General features: G+C 36.9%; 1 protein-coding gene across 1 annotated transcript in view; it reads right to left on the bottom strand.

Annotated features, from left to right (window-relative positions):
• The window catches only part of LOC127452715 (adenylate cyclase type 2-like), a 224,604-nt gene extending 208,444 nt beyond the window's left edge, over window positions 1-16,160 (bottom strand). Inside the window, exons 1-2 of the mRNA XM_051718353.1 lie at window positions 15,754-16,160; window positions 4,597-4,794 (exon numbers count right to left, since the gene is read on the bottom strand). Coding sequence (XP_051574313.1) covers window positions 4,597-4,794; window positions 15,754-16,140 — 585 coding nt within the window. The 5' untranslated portion in view covers window positions 16,141-16,160. The remainder of the gene's footprint in view (window positions 1-4,596; window positions 4,795-15,753) is intronic.
• Between the last annotated feature and the right edge of the window lie 931 nt (window positions 16,161-17,091).

Below are 17,091 nucleotides of genomic sequence, written 5' to 3' on the forward strand. Positions count from 1 at the left end.
AATCCATTTCCCTGACCTAAACCTTGAACCTAAACCTAGATAGTGTTATGAAAGCAAATGTGAGATAAAAAATGCTTCTATGACACTTTTGATTCATATATCAAGTCGCTTGCCCTTCAGGACTCGTCCCTCGGTCCTTTGCATCATTTGAGCCACCGTACAATCTGATCACATTTGAACAAGCTTGTAAATGCTGTTAGTTATATAATGCAAACGTTAAAATGTATCACCTTAAAAGTCATGCACTATTGTAAAAGTGTTTCGATGTCAGAAGATAGCATTGTATGAGGAACAGGACAAAGTGTTTATGAACTTGTAGGGCTCTATTTCGTGAGTGTGCAAAGCACAGCACTATGCGCAATGACCGTGCACTACATCTCATTCTATGTTCGTGACAGAGCTAATTCTAAACGCAAATTTTGTGCTAGCTCAAAGCACAAGTGCGGGTGGGTGGGAGTGTTAGCGCTACAGAGAGGAGGTGCACACTCTGACACACTGGTGTCAGGAGCACAAACTCTCCCTCAATGTCAGCAAGACCAAGGAGCTTGTGGTGGACTTCAGGAGAAAAGACCTCATCACCATCAATGGATCACCGGTGGAGAGAGTCAGCAGCTTCAAGTTCCTCGGTGTCCACATCACTGAGGAACTCACATGGTCCGTCCACCCTGAGGCCGTTGTGAAGGAGGCTCACCAGCGCCTCTTCTTCCTGAGACGGCTGAGGAAGTTTGGAATTAACCACCACATCCTCACACGGTTCTACACCAGCACTGTAGAGAGCATCCTGACTGGCTGCATCACTGCCTGGTATGGCAAAAGCACTGCCCTCAACCGCAAAGCCCTGCAAAGTGTGGTGCGAACTGCCAGACACATCATCGGAGGTGAGCTTCCCTCCCTCCAGGACATATATACCAGGCGGTGTATGAAAAAAGCTTGGAGGATCATCAGAGACTCCAGCCACCTGAGCCATGGGCTGCTCTCACTGCTACCATCAGGAAGGCGATATCACAGCATCAGGACCCGCACCAGCCGACTCCATGACAGCTTTTTCCCCAAGTAATCAGACTTTTGAACTCTTGATCTCTCACGATCAAAATACATCAGCACTGTACTTTATTAATCTTACACTGGACTGCCATTAATTATATTCTCTCTTAACAACACACTGGCAACTGACTATCAGTCTGAATGTCAATACAGCACAATAAAACCTAATGTATATTTTATATATACTATTTTTATTGTATACTGTGTATTCTATATTGTGTGTATGTATATTCTATATTGTGTGTACTGTATACTGTACATTGTATATTATTATTTATATATTGTGTTGTGTGTAAATATGTGTATATTAGATATGTAAATTGTGTTGTGTAAATCTGATGTTTATTGTAAATTGGTATATGTCTCATCACTGTCATGACTGCTATGTTGCTCGGAACTGCACCCAAGACTTTCACCCTCTGTTGCACTTGTGTATATGGTTGAGTGACAATAACAGGAATTGATTTGATTTGATTTGATTTGATTTGGTTATCTGTGGGTGCATGAGTGCAAACTGTGGGTGTATTGTATGTTAATGAAGTGGTGCAAAGTGCAATTTGCTATTTTCCTAAGAGAAATAGGCCATTGCGCCTATTTCAGTCCCATGTCTGTTTTCAGCGCAAAGTTTAAATTTAGTTTCTGCATTTGCAGTTTGGAGATTCCACCAGCTGGTGGTAATAAAGTTCATGTCCAAACTGTGATGAAAATATAGTGGAACATGAAATTATGTCCCTGACGATAACTGTCATAGCCGTTTTATGCAACAAAATTTATTAGATTTGTGTTAAGCTTTATATAGGTCATGGTTTATTTTTCAGGTATTATAATTATGTTTAGAATTACAATTGTATTTATACAATTGTACTTAACACTCTATACTAGATAAAATCAGAAACATGAAAACCGCAGATAGGGTGAGAATTATAGTTCTAGTTTATTTCAGTCACAGCAAATAAAGAAAGTAAAGATAAGGAAAAGAACTGAAAAGTGGTCTCACCATAGAAAGAGCTTTCCAATATTGTCCCAAAGAACAGCAGAAACAACATTTATTGAAGCAATATCACACAAGCAAGAGTGCAGAGTGATACAAACATTTAAGCACCCCATGCAGTGCTATATTATACTAAAGATTGGTAACCTTGGAATGCCGCTTGTCCAATCAATTCATTGTATAATAGATAATATCGATAAGTTGTAGGCTTTCTCTTAATTAATTGTCATCAAGTCATTGTTTACTAAAATTAAAGCAAACAAATAAAAAATAATAATAATTATCTACAGGCTCAACTTGCTGCATGGACCCACCATGTGGTTGTAAAAAGAAAAAAACTGGTTTGTCTCAGCGACTCAACAAAGCCTCCACATAGGCCCCTTAATCTGGAGCCATGCAGAGATATTGACTAACACAGGAAGTCATTCCTTCTTACACGTCTGACATTAGCCTTATTTGTCTTTCACCAGATGCTGCCCACTCCAGAGATACAATATGTCAGTGACAAACACCAAGTCTTATTTTAACATACCAAGTCATTAGCTGCTTATATTCTCTATTCAGTAAGTTTGTATTCCATTTACTTGACAACCTGGCAACTGTTTTTTTTTTTTTTTTTTTTTTTTTCTTTGAGAAGTAAATTATCCCTCCCTAATAGAAAAGTGCAGAATAGCTAGGCCATGCCTCTGATTACTGTGTGAATTCCCAGGTCTAGTCACACATTTGCAGCATTTTGATTAATGTTGAACGCAATAATCCTCACTGGACTCACAGGTAAAACATGCGTGTGGCTGAGCTGCCATGGGAGTAGAACACACAAATTTGTGTTCCATAATCATCTTTAAAGAGGGAGGAGAGAGCTGTATATTTCACATCTTATAGTAGAAGTCTGTAAAATGCATGTCAGTTTTAACACCTTTGTCATAACATGTTTTTAACAGGGTCATATTCTGACATGAATTAGGACAGATCAATAACTCTATTTAGAAAAAGAAAAACCTATGTATAGGTTATAATGGCTTGAAAAGCCAATACAAGATGATTTGATATACAGGAACACATGGCAGAATAGCTGGATTTAATTTTAAAAGTTTCGGTCCCACTTTATATTAGGTGTCTTTAATTAATATGTGCTACCATTTAAATACAAACAATACAATGTATTTATTGCATTACTACATGTTGTTCTACAAAATTCTCACAAGATTCACATTTGCTGAGGTTGCGGTATGGGTAGATTTAGAGTGTAGGTTGGGGTAGGTTGGGGTAGGGTTAGGTTTAGGTTTAGGATCAGGAAAGCAGATGACTTGGCAAAGGCTGTATTTCCAAGTTAAGGTGGCCCTGAGCCACTCTGAATTTTGTTTAAAGATGTACTGCCGCATATGCCAGCTCTGACCCTAGTATCAGCTTTTTTGCTTCTATGTAAATGAAATGCCACATTAGATCTACCATGACAATAATGTGTCTTGTTTTCTGTCAGCTGTGCCATCAGCAATAGACTTCCAAGCATATGATACATTAGATATGTTTCCATCCAATTTGTGAATTTAATTTATGCGCAAAATCGGAATTTGCGAATAAAGCTGCGTTTCCATCACGTGTTTAAGAGAACAAAATCGTCACTTTTGGGGAAATTGGTGCAAAATAGAAATGAAAATGGAAGTTGAAGCCACTGTGACTCTTTTATTAAATGGAATAAATTACTTGCGTTTTATAGCGTGCAAACAAAACGCTCTGACGAACTTCATGTTTGCTGGTGTTCAGCTGCAGACACCATTTGTCTGGGAGCAATAGCGTGTCAAACAGCTCTGGGGGGAATAGAAGCCAATCATTTTGATGACAGACTTTGGCATTTCAGAATAACCAGAGCAACTTTTGGGATGCTATGCGAAGATATTGATTATGATCTCTGAGCAAATTATGTATTTACATGGCTTGTCGCTGCAGTCATGGGACATTTCTGATACACAGCTACAGTATATTCCTATATAAAGTCTATGTATTCAGTATGTGTTTCCATCGTAATTTATGTGCATGTCTTCTTATTGCATAAAAAATGTATCCACCTTAAGTGAGCATATACATTTGTATGTGCAATTTGGAGATTTTATTCACATCTTGGTTTCTATTCAGCATTTTTTATGCAATATCCTACAATTTAATAAAAAAATACATGGATGGAGACACAGCTTTTGTTTTTGCAATGTGATTCCTGTGTAAATTCCAGTGTCTGTGGAGCATTATATTTATAAAGAAAACTGTACATACAGTATGACACTTACCATGTCGCTCCTGTGCTGTCGTTACAGATTTGGAAAATCAAAGTGGAATTTGAAGATCAGGCAAATCAAACCAGAATTTAATTGGCTCATATGGGGATGCGAGGGTGTCCCATACATACACCTGCCTCTTTGACTGAAGTAGTATGCTATTCTTCACCTTAGTCCCTCTCATGTTACTCTCTCCCACTGATTCTCAAGCATACTATCATCTGAGATATATCAGGTAAAAGGCCCATGAATGAAAACAACCTCAGGGGGCCGATAACACACTCGTCTTACCTGATCCCAGGGACAGATGATGCCTCCAAAAAACATAAAGAGGTATCCCATGGCAACCAGGCAGGCCCAGATCACCAAGGCAAAAACACGGAGCAACTTCTTGAAGATGGACTCGATGCAGACCAGAACAAAGATAGTGAGGAAAATAGCCAGCGCAGTAGGGACAGTGATTACAAAGGCGACGTGATCCTGGATATCCTGCGGAGAGATCGCAGTGTTACAAAAAAAACTTTAACTGCTCCTGCATGTCAGCCACTGGATAATAGTTTATCTGATAAACTAGGGACTGCCAATCAACCCAGACTCCCATGGCTTCTGCCGTCTAACTGGGGGCTTGAGCCTTGACCTTTGCTGGGAGACTATGTGTACTTGCAATCAGTTTCATAAAAGATTTATACATTGGCCACGTACACACTGCCACTATAAATATGGTTGTCACTCCTCTTCTGACTGCTTAAAGGAATGTTCCAGGTTTATTAGCTCAATCGACAGCATTTGAATAATGTATAATTGCATAATGATGAATACAACAAAAAAATATTTTGACTCATTTAAAAAAATTATAATAAAATAAAAAAATCTGAAATCTTGGTTGCAGTAGGCATGTACAATGGAGGTGAATAGGGGCCAGTACTGTACATAAACATTAAAATACACACTGTTAAAAGTATAGCCACAAGACATAAACATTGTCATGTAATCACAGATTACTCATGCCATCCCAGATGTGCATGACTTTCTTTCTACTGCAGAACACATTTTATGATTTTTAGAAGAATATTTCAGCTCTGTGTGTCCATACAATGCATGTGAATGGGTGCCAAAATTGTTATGCTCCAAAAAGCACATAAAGGCAGTATTAAAGTAATCCATATGACTCCATTGGTTTAATCCACATCTTCAGAAGTGATATGATAGGTGTGGGTGAGAAACAGATCAATATTTAAGTCTCTTTTTTTTGCTAGAAATTCTTCTCCCTGCCCAGTAGGGGCAATATGCATAATAATGTGAATCACCAAAAACACAAGAAGAATGTGAAAGTGAAAGTTGAAGAAGAGATTGACTGAACATGGGTGAGAATTTAAAGTAAAAAAGGACTTAAATATTGATCTGTTTCTCACCCACACCTATTATTCACTTCAGAAGATATTGATTTAACCACTGGAGTCTTATGGATTACTTTAATGCTGACTTATGTGATTTTTGGAGCTTCAAAATTTTGGCACCCATTCACTTGCATTGTATTGACCAAAAGAGCTGAGATATTCTTCTAAAAATCTTCATTTCAGTTCAGCAGATGAAAGAAATTCATACACATCTGTGATGGCATGAGAGTGAGTAAATAATGATTTTCATTTTTGGATGAACTATTCCTTGAGTCAGTTTTATCACATGGAAATAATTTTAACACATATGATATTTATGTTGTGTCTGTACTTTTATTACAGTGTGTATTTTAAACCTATAATGCCTAGTTTTCAAAAATCATGTATCAAATACTGTATTATTCACATGGCTTTATATGTTTACGCACTGGCCCCATTCACTTCCATTTTATTTTATTTTATTTTTTATTGAGTCAAAATAATTTTTTGTAGTAATCAACATTATGCCACAAATGCTATCAATAGAGATTAAATTGTGTTGAACCCAGAGCATTTCTGTTATCCTGTTATGTACACACATGCATATACACATTACAGCTTTAATAAAAATGAACAAAAATAATGCTTCTCCAGCCACAAATACTTCACTAAAAATTGTATACACTGTTGGCATCCATGTTTCTTATTTGAAGCCGTGAGATGCCAAAATGTTGCTGTGGTTATCAAAATGTCAAAAACTAAAATTTCAGGAGTGATTTAAATAATTAAACAATAATTTAGGGGATTCACTCCCACTTTTAAATACAGCTGTCTCTTCCAAAATTTTGCAGTGTGTATGTAGCCATATATTAGTATGTGAATACACAGAAACATGAATACTGTAATATAAAGTGTGACCCACAATATTGTCATTTCCAGTTTTGTTTTCAATACATTTGTGTTTAATAACCATAACATTAATCGCAATGCATGAAGCCTCCTATAAAAAACTGTAATCATTTTTAAATTACTATTCAGACATACACCACTCTATAAGCGCTGGCATGCTTTTATCTTATCTTTGGCATTGTTATCGGGAAAGCTAAATAATTAAAGAGTACTTAATTTGTAAATGGCTGCACATCTTCATCTTTTTACAGCTATTTCTTGTGAATCCTCTCTTTATGTCTCCTTGTCAATGTAATTCAGTCTTTCGCCCATATAATTGCACTTCCTCAAAATAAACATAGCCTAGTTCTTGCTTGGCAATAAGCCATTTTTTACTGATTCTGTAAATATTTGGCTTCCATATGAGAGACTATTATATTGGTAGAAGAAGCTTAGTTCTAGGTAAGTAATCAGTGTGTGCCTTGAGCATACTTCACGAAGACCATATTGATTCAACTGAGTTAGGTGCACTAAGACAACACTGTTAAAGATTTTCCCTTCAAAAAACAGTAAAGAACTGGCAGCAGGGTTGCCAGCATGTTACTGTAAAATTAACGGTGTCTTGCTGTTGCTGAAATTAACAGCTAGATACTGTTTTTACAGCTACAGTATACAACTGTAATTTAGTAGCATATAGCTGTCAAATTACATACTATCTACTGTTGTTGAAATTAACAGTTATGTTCCCACCATGCACTGCAGCATGAAGAATTTACTTCGATTTTTTACTATTTACTGGTTTATTTTGATGTTGTTTTTGTTGTAGTCTAATTTACTTGTATTTTAATGTTCAGCTCTTACTTATTTACGTAAAAGTAGGTTTGTTAATTGTCACCATTGTTGCATTTTGTATGCCGAGAGTTGATTTCTGTGTGTGTCTTTATAACAACACCAGTTATGCTGTAAGTTCAAACATTAAACATTCAATTTGCTGATATAATTTTGCTTAAATATTCTTTACTGTTTTTGCTTTTATGTTTTTATGTGTAATGCATCATTATTGCCACATATAGTGCCATTTGCAAGGTTTGATCAGATATTCAGTCTGACTTTAGGTTTTGTCTTCCAAGTAGCACAGTGCAGCAACTTGTGTTTTACTTAAACATAAACTGACTGGCTGGAAGAACATAACATAATAGTAAAGAAGGCCCAAGGTACCATCTCAAGAGATCACTAATCACCATAATGGTGACTTCAAACAAAACACTACTATTGATAACAAAACAACAATACTAAACTAAGTCTTCTATTAAGTCTGAATAAAAAAATTTGTATGTGCTTTCTTTTTTTTTTTTTTTTTTTACAATTTTTGTAGCCCCAATGCATTGCCAAAGCATACATACTTATTAAAGTGCAAAGGCTTATGGGTATTTCACCATTATAACCCAAATGCAGTGCTATACTGTTATTTTACTGTGTACTTGTTGTTGTTGTTTTTTATTTTTTTCATAAAAAATACACTGTTCAATCCTGGCAAAATTGTACATTTAATATGTACATTGCTTCAAAGGTTGATTTCTTTTTTTTTATTTGACCTCTCATTAGACAGACAAGTGAAGGCTGATGTGAGATGATAAAGAACAGAGGTGTTGGTCAGAAACATCATGAACACTAACCATGTGCCACAAACTAACATTTTCATAGGGGGGTTTAAAATATAAGTTTCAAAATGTCACTAGCTTTCACCAAGATGATATCATGATTTTAAATGTTCATTCTCCCTTAATGCCTTGCATAGAACAGCTATTTACCATAAAACTAGTAGCTTCATAGTGAGACTGCTCTTGATCTCCCAGAATGCAAAATTTTTAACAGCAAACTACTATATTTAAGAATCACAGTAGATTGCTGTAGGAATTTCGCCGTAAATTTACAGCAATCTTTTACAGTGAAACTGCGGTAAATATCTATACACTGTGCACTAAGTAGACTTTATTGGCTGCACAGCACAGGCTTTAATGACCCAAGTTTGTTTTAGATAGCTATCTATATAGCACAGACCTTATTGACTGCACAACATTAGGTTCATTTTCCCATGTGTTCTAATAACGTTCTCTAAGTGTTTTTGCAGGGCTATAGCTGTGAGTTAAAAGCATTTATTTGGGTCAGTAAGTTGCCAGCCCATGACCTCTACAATGACTGCCCTGTCCTTTATCAGTATAGGTGGCCATTATAGTTGGGTTTAAATACACATTAACACATGTAAACATTTCATGTGGATTGCAGGGTTTTTAAGAATACAGGGTAAGCCAAATTTTTAAACAGCTCTAACTTCTTATCCCTATTGCAAAAACTCACCAAACTTTGCATGCATAAAGGGACTGTGGTTAATTGAATTTTAAGTAACTTGAGAGGTAACACTTATCACCCTAATGGTGACTTCACATAAATCACAACTATCAACCAGCTTCAACAAAAAAACAACAATAGTCACAAGAATTAAAACTATACTAATTTTCTAATAACAATTATTAGATTTCTCCATAAGTTCTCTTGTCATGACCAAACATAATTTATTCAAGCACAAGGGCTTATGGGTATTTCACATAGCTGCAATTTTGTACTTGATAATTTTGAGTTAGTATTACTCAAAGCCAACATTTAAAGAATGTATATATTTTAGTACATTTCAAGTACTGTTTAATTAGGAGCAATTAATGGTTTTTATTAATGACAACTTCAAGGTTCAGAGAGTAACGGTAACTTTACTAATAACTAGTAAGAATAGTAAAAAATAAAGCTTAAGTTGAGTAAATAATTTCTTTATTTCAGATAACTATTAGTATTTACAGTGCATCTTTGGCCATGGCTTTTCTTAGTTTTCATAAGTCTAGAAATGTAAGACCTTCAATGAAACCCAAGAGACTCCATAGTGTTAAAAATGACTGTTCCTTTAAAAAAAAGAAAGAAGAAGAAGAAGAAGAAGAAGCTTGCTATGAGTGATAATTGCATTGTATATTTAGAGTATTTCTCCACAATCTAAAATATTATGGCAGTTCAGAATGGCATACTAATTCATCTGGATCGATGCATCGATCAAATAGCCAATGAAGCAATGTCATCGATACAATGCATAAATATTGATTTATATTTTTCTAAGCTGCCTTTATCTTAACACTTTTATTTTAACACTCTAATGCCAGCCACATCCACACACATTTCTGTCATGGGATACAGCAACTTTATGAAATAAATCTCGCTTTATAAGTGCTAAATATGCTTCTCATGTGGGACTCGGATGTGCGCGGAGTGATTGAAGCCTCAAGTTCCGCTCTGCTCTATCCTTGCGCGCAGAGTTAGTGTTAGCGCAGAGCGGCTCACATGTGCGATTAAATTGGGCTTCCCTCGATATCATGGCGCATGCGACACACTTGAATTCTACATGATAATTTTCTACTTTAAAGCACTATTCAACCATTTCAAACGGCTAGACAGCCCCGACATTCTGAACAGTGCTGATGAGGGAAAGAGAAAACGCCTGTTCTGCACCAGCATCAATTACAAGATTTTTCACATCTACACATCAACACCCTTACTAACATTTATCACAGAAAACTGAATTTTTCAATACAAATGTGGAAGTTGTAGCCAAGAAAAAACACGGATAGCACATACTCTCCTGTCAGAAACAATTCATGGGTATATAAGTATTTTGGATTGAAAGACTTGCTTGAGTGTTTGATGACAAATTGTCACTTTATTTTTTACCTCATTTCACAAGGCTATGAGCTGTCATCAAACGACTGATGATCACTTGTGTGTGACTTTATTTTTTATATTGTTTATTCATCTGTTTCATTTTTATTTTATTTTTCAACAACTGAAGTACCTTATTTTGTTGTGAATGTCCCAATGTGGATACTGAATTTGCACCTTTCAGAGCTCAATAAAATATTCAAATTATATTTTGGTTGCATTTGTGAGATAATAAATGTAACTGAGTGTATAAAATAGGCACATAATATTGGAATATAATTTGCAGGCCCCTAAATCAAATCGAATTCAAAGTCGGATGTGAGATATCCCTACTTGATAACTCCGATCTCCAACCATAAAGGGATTCCAGTGTCCGATGCCCGGAAGATGACGTATAAAGAAAAAAACCATTGGCAAGTGTTCGATTCTCAGAAGAGACATCTCCAAGCAACCGAATTGTGGAGAATAAACAATACTATACAACGCTAGCATTTTTCGTAAGGTGCACGATTATTAAAAGAGAGTATAATTTACTGTTTTAAACACCTGTCTCTGCAGCGATTTGATAAACAAGTTTTTTATGTAATGAAGGAACTTTGACTCATTTATGCTTTTTATGTGTTGAAAAGTGGAAGTCAATCAATAACTAAATCTTAATTGTAAATCTTCCTGGGTACTGCCATGTGTTTGTGACGTCAGATAGCTACATCTCAGCGAAATCAGAGCTATGGATTTCCGCACGAGCTTCCAAGTTGGAAGTCTGACCACAGCACAATATCCTTGTCTTACTATTTCTGTCATGGGCTTGTACAATCTAAATGTTCTAGTTCACATTTAATTAAAACAACCCACATTTTCTGGAGTTTATGTAAATTAGATGCTGTATGGCTTGACATCATTTACTCACCCCATGCCCCATTTACTCACCCCCATGTCATGCGAGAGGCAGCGTGTACTCTGTACCCTCATGGACGCACATTGGAGAGTGATCAGAATTAAACAATTATGGTGAAAAGGACTTAAATATTGATCTGTTTCTCACCCAAAGCCATCTTTTCGCTTTAGAAGACATTAATTTAACCACTGGAGTCAAATGGATTACTTTTCCAACAACTGTCTGTGCTTTCTGGAGCTTTAAAGTGCTGATCACAAACAACTTGCATTGAATGGACCTACAGAACTGAGATATTCTTCTAAAAATCTTCGTTTGTGTTCAGCAGAAAAAAGTGAAAAAGTGATACACATCTATGATGGCATGAGGGTGAGTAAATGATTAGAGAATTTTCATTTTTGGGTGAACTAATCCTTTCATGTTTCGTCAGCTGAATGATCAACACAAAGATGTTAAACAGCACAACCCATCAAACAGACTATATATCCCTAACAGCCTCATATTCTATTGCAAAAAATTACTAATGGTGTCTACCCTGACTAAGGTCTATAATTCAAATGTTTTACACATTCATGCTAAATGTAACAGTTCCTCAGAGAGCAGTGGGCAAGAATATGAACTGACAGTTGTCAATGTTGACTTTCAGTATAACAGATGCAAGTCTACAGATAAATAGATCTAAAGAGAGATGTCAAAGAAAACAGAACAAAACATGGAACTGGATTGATTTTTCAATTATGAACACAGAGTTTGTTTTTATCTTTTTCTTTACAGTAGCTTTCCATACCTTTCTATACCTAGAGTATATATTTTCTGTTTGTGTCACAAACTTCCTTCAAACGAGGACTTACCAGTGAATTTTTCCAGTCTATCCTCCCTCTGTACAGAAAGAAGTCATAAAAAACTGGAAATGTAGAAGCCCACACTGCAAATATTAGCTCTGCTCGTAGGACATTCACTAATTGTCTGATGCATATTGTACACAAAACTGTAAAGCACTTTCTTGATCTAGTAAGTGCTAATCTGATTGGCCTTGACGCAACTTCCGGTATTAAGGGCACACAGGATTTTTTTATCAGCCTGCTTGTGTTTACGAGGTAAGTAGAATAAGAGCTACAGTACATGTAGCCTATAGTGCACCAAAATGTCAATGATCTTCAACATTCTCAAAACGAGACAGCATATATGAGACTCCAAACAGGGACATCTAAATGCTATCAAGCTCTAATCAGCCGCCTCTGATGGTTTCGGTGTTTGAAGAGCCCATGATGTCTTAGAAAAGCCAATAGCATCATTATTACAGCCACAAAGCACATCTAGAAACAGGCTGATTAACAAAACATTTGCTGCCATCATTTTCTTACTGCAGAACAATACTAAACCTCTATCTGCCATCACCAAATAAAAACCGAGCTCAGGCCATTTAGCAATTATATCCACACCCACTTAAAAGTGTGAGAAAAATATAAGGTGTTAGATGTTATACGAGGTGACATGGTATGATTTTGACAGGGGCTCGTCTGGCTGTTTCACAGCCACAACCTTTACTTGTCTGCTCGAAAATACCCACTGTTAATGCTGAATCTGTTACTTTTTCTTTTTCAGGTTTTAAAATTTTAGTTAAAACCTTTAAAAGTGGGCTTATTAAAGAATTTTAAAGAAATTAATAATACCTTAAAAACTCCTTACATGAGATCTCAGACAATGGGTCATCATCTATAAGTTTGCAGGATTTAATTAGATTTGTTGCGCTTCCTTGAACCTACAAATTAAAATATACGATTTTCCCACAGGCATCTGATCCGCTGTTTCTACTGAATGCAATGTAAAAGTAGGCAAGGCATCACCAAAACACAAAACCACTAATAGCACAGGAAAACTACCAAAGACGCATGCATAATTGTTGGCGGCCAGCTTTCAGAGCCACGTAAGTTATGGAAACCCTGATAAAAATTGCAGAGAAATTAAATCATGGTGGATGGAGGGTCCACCATTATAACATCCAGACATCATAGTGGAACTGCCTCATTTGTTTTAGCATAAAGCACAGAAAACCAGCCTGGCACTGCCAAAACCTGCAAGATTGGTCTACTACTAAACGCCATGAAGCACGCAGGGGGCATGCAAGCCCTGCAGCCACTTATCAGATGTGAGAGGCTAAGTAAAAACAGGTCATAAGGGAAGTGAATTGTCAGGGTTTCACACAGTACACTCATAAAAAAAAAATTGCCCTGAGAGCGCAAGTGTGCTCCAAGGCTTTTTTCACAATCAGTGTGATGTGTGCAGCCATAGGAGTCACAGAGACCTTTGCGCCAACCCAAGGCGGGCTCGACAGCTACTGTGATGTGAGATTTAGGTCAGGCAGTCAAAAGAAAAGAGAGAAAGAAGCGCAGGCATTGAGAGTGTGTATCTGCATAGGGGTTGATGTCATATTGTGAAATGTCGCTTATTCACTCCCCGATCTCCCCAATGCATCAGAGCTGTTTAATCGAGTGAAGTACACACTACTCTTATTTCCATGTAGATTCCAGATATTTATGAAACACTTCTTGCCTTGAATTTGATGGGAAAAGCAAACAGAAATCTCAGATGGCATGGCAGCATTTTGTAGAGATCTACTCATGTTTCTTGTCCAAATGATTCTGCTTTTTACACAAACAGCGATGGAAATACCTCAGAAATTATAGGAACGCCTGTGTGAACTGTTTCACCATATGAACAAGTGATATCTGTACAAAAATGTAATTCAGACATGCAGCTTCAACAACACTGCAGGCTTCTATTTCTCCTGCATTCCCATATGCCCTTAAACTTCTGCATTTGCTCAATCTACAGTATGTACAGTGCATAAAGGGCTGATTTAGATATTTCCAACACTTGAAATGAATCAAATAATGTTGATGTTATAAGGAATAAGCCTAAAACCCATTTAATTACCAAAATAATAATTTTGGAATTAGAGCCTTCAAATAAAATCTATTTCAACCGGAAAAATAAGCCAGTAGTGGATTGTTGACATGAAATAATTTTTAGAAAGTCATTTTGCTAATTATTTTAGAAAAAATTATGCGTGCAGATTTTATTACCTCATTACTTTAGAGACAACATGGAATATACGTATAGAATAAAAAAAAAAATCATTTGTCAATGAGTGAACTAGTGAAAGCTAAGTAATTAAAAACGTTAAAAATAAAACAACATGAAAAATAATAGTATTAATATAAATTAATAATAATTATAATTATATATTAATTATATATTATAATGAATATATTAATGAATAATATTAATATTAATATTAGTAGTAATAGTAATAGTAGTATTAATAGCAATAACATTAATAATGATGAAAATAATAATAATAAAAACAACAACGACGACGATGACAACAACAACAACAATAACAATAATAATAATAAACTTTGATATAAATACATAAATACAATCTTGGAAAATATTGGATGTTGATGAGAAAAAGTCCATGGACAACCACCCTATGTATCAACCTCCCTACTACAGATAACTTATCCTCACTTGATTTTTTAGAAAAATCACATTTGGTCCAGACACTTCACTAAGTCCACAGCTAATAGTTAACACATCATTCTCTGCATTACAGAAGAGCTTACTAACCAAAAGGCTTGAATTAAACAGGAATTCAATTTTCCTCCAAATGTGCTAAACTGAATATGAGAGAAAAATGCAAACAGCTGTATTGTTGACAGGTTAATAGTTTCTGCTTGATCCATTCTGCTTAATTGCCCATGACTAAATCCACTGATTTTACAAATATACTTGTTCCCTTTCCTCCCAGACACTGATTATACCCTGCGTGCTGCTTCTTTATGGCTTTCACACGAATCACAGAAATTATGCTTTGAAGAGAGAGATTACATACTGCATAATGTAAACAAAGATTTATGGCTGCTGCAATCAGAGAAAACAGCTGATTGGCTGGAGTTTTCTCTAACGTTTGATGTTTTTGAGCACAGAAAATAAATTTACAGATGCACATGATAATTGCGTCACCCAAAAATGAAAATTTTGTCATCATATGACATACAAATTACTTTCTTCTGTGGAACACAAATTGCAGAATGTTAATCTCAGTCACCATTTTTTCTCCATACAATGAAAGTGAAGGGTGACTATAGCTGCCATTCTGCCTAACAGCTCATCTTTGTGTTCCATGGAAGCAAGTCAGAACTATCCCTTAAACTGCTTTATGAACCTTGTTACTGTAGCTCAACTGGTAGAACATTGCACTAACAACATCAAAGTTGTTGGTTCAATTCCCAGGGAGCACATCAACTGTTAAAATGAATACCATAAATGCACTGTCTCTTTGAATAAAGGTGCATTATCTTCCAAATGCATTCATTTAAATTTAAATGGAGAAAAAAAGAATAATATAAGTTATATTTCTTTCCCACTTTCTGTGTACAGCAACAACAGACCTCTCTCCCTCAATACAACCCTATGTTGTTCCCCAGCCCTCTTCCCCAGTCACCTTCCCCCTAGTCTCCAAACACTCACCAGCCCAGAGGCGAAGAAGACAGCCAGCAGAGCCAGACAGGCTCCCATCACAATGAGTAGAAGAAAAACAATAAGTGGGTGCTGTTGGCTCATCCGATAATACGACTCATACAGCCAGTCCGGCGACCTGTGTCTCCGGCCACGCACACCTCCTTCTCCTGTTCCATCTCCTCCTGTCCGGGAGCCCCTCTCCAGCAAGTAGGTCCTCTTACGCATGGCCTCCCTCCACATGGAGCCGGTGTGGTCTTCCTCCCTGTCGGGTGACGGCTGGGGTTTGTGAGCGTCTCGCCCCTCCTCACATAGGTCCTTCAGATGGAGCACTGACGCTCGGGCTGTGGCGCGCGGCCGGTACACCGGCAGGATGGCTTCCACTGTGGAGCGCAGCATCGCTCAGGCAACATGTTGAACCGCAGACTGGCAGAGTGAGAGTGAGAGAAGGCTCTGTGTGTGTGTGTGTGTGTGTGTGTGTGTGTGTGTAGAGAGAGAGAGAGAGAGAGAGAGAGAGAGAGAGAGAGAGAGAGAGAGAGAGAGAGGGAGGGTCTGGGTTGAGGCAAAGAGGGAGGGAGGGAGAGAGACAGGGTGAGATAGTGAGACATATGGGAAGAAAGCCAGACAGAAAGGGGTGACGGGGTGAAGAGAGATTCCTGTCAAAACAAAGATGTGCCAGGCGTTGTTGGCAAGTTAAATTATAAGATATTAGACTAATTAAAAATCATATTAGCAAACTAAAATAATACTAAACATAGCTAGGTCATTCCTGTTATGTAGTACCTTTTGTAACACATAATGAATATGCTTGGGTTGAAATTTGAAGAGCAACACGCTCTCATGCTGAAACGTCACTGGAGCGACCTTTTGCCTGCACCACCAAAAACATTGCCGTCGGTTTGTATTTTAAATGTTAATCTGATGCAGCATTCAACTAATTTCAAAGAATTCCATGACTTAACCCAAGGCTAATATTTCTTCAAAATTAAATTATTTGAATTTTTTTCACTATTTACTCATTGCTTTATCATCTAAGTTTTATTTTGTTTGCAAAGGGAGCTCAAAAATGTGAAAAGAACTATAAAATGATCATCAAAAAAATCCTCTATTTGTGTGCCATTTTCCAGGTCGTCCAGTTTCAAGTGATGTTTCTGTTTGAGGAATTGATCCAAATTTAAGTCTTTATTTAATTAACAGTCAGATCCTGCCTGAGGCAATGACGGCAGAGGAGCGGAGCTTACCCCCGCCCAGGATGGGACCTAAACTTGTGGAGATGGGGTGGGATGGGGAGTGAAAATACTAATGTATGCGAACTTTGAGAGGCAGCTGGCTGGCTTATAAAGCGGAGGC

This window comes from Myxocyprinus asiaticus, chromosome 15 (genome assembly GCF_019703515.2).
Source record: "Myxocyprinus asiaticus isolate MX2 ecotype Aquarium Trade chromosome 15, UBuf_Myxa_2, whole genome shotgun sequence".
Lineage (NCBI taxonomy): Eukaryota > Metazoa > Chordata > Actinopteri > Cypriniformes > Catostomidae > Myxocyprinus > Myxocyprinus asiaticus.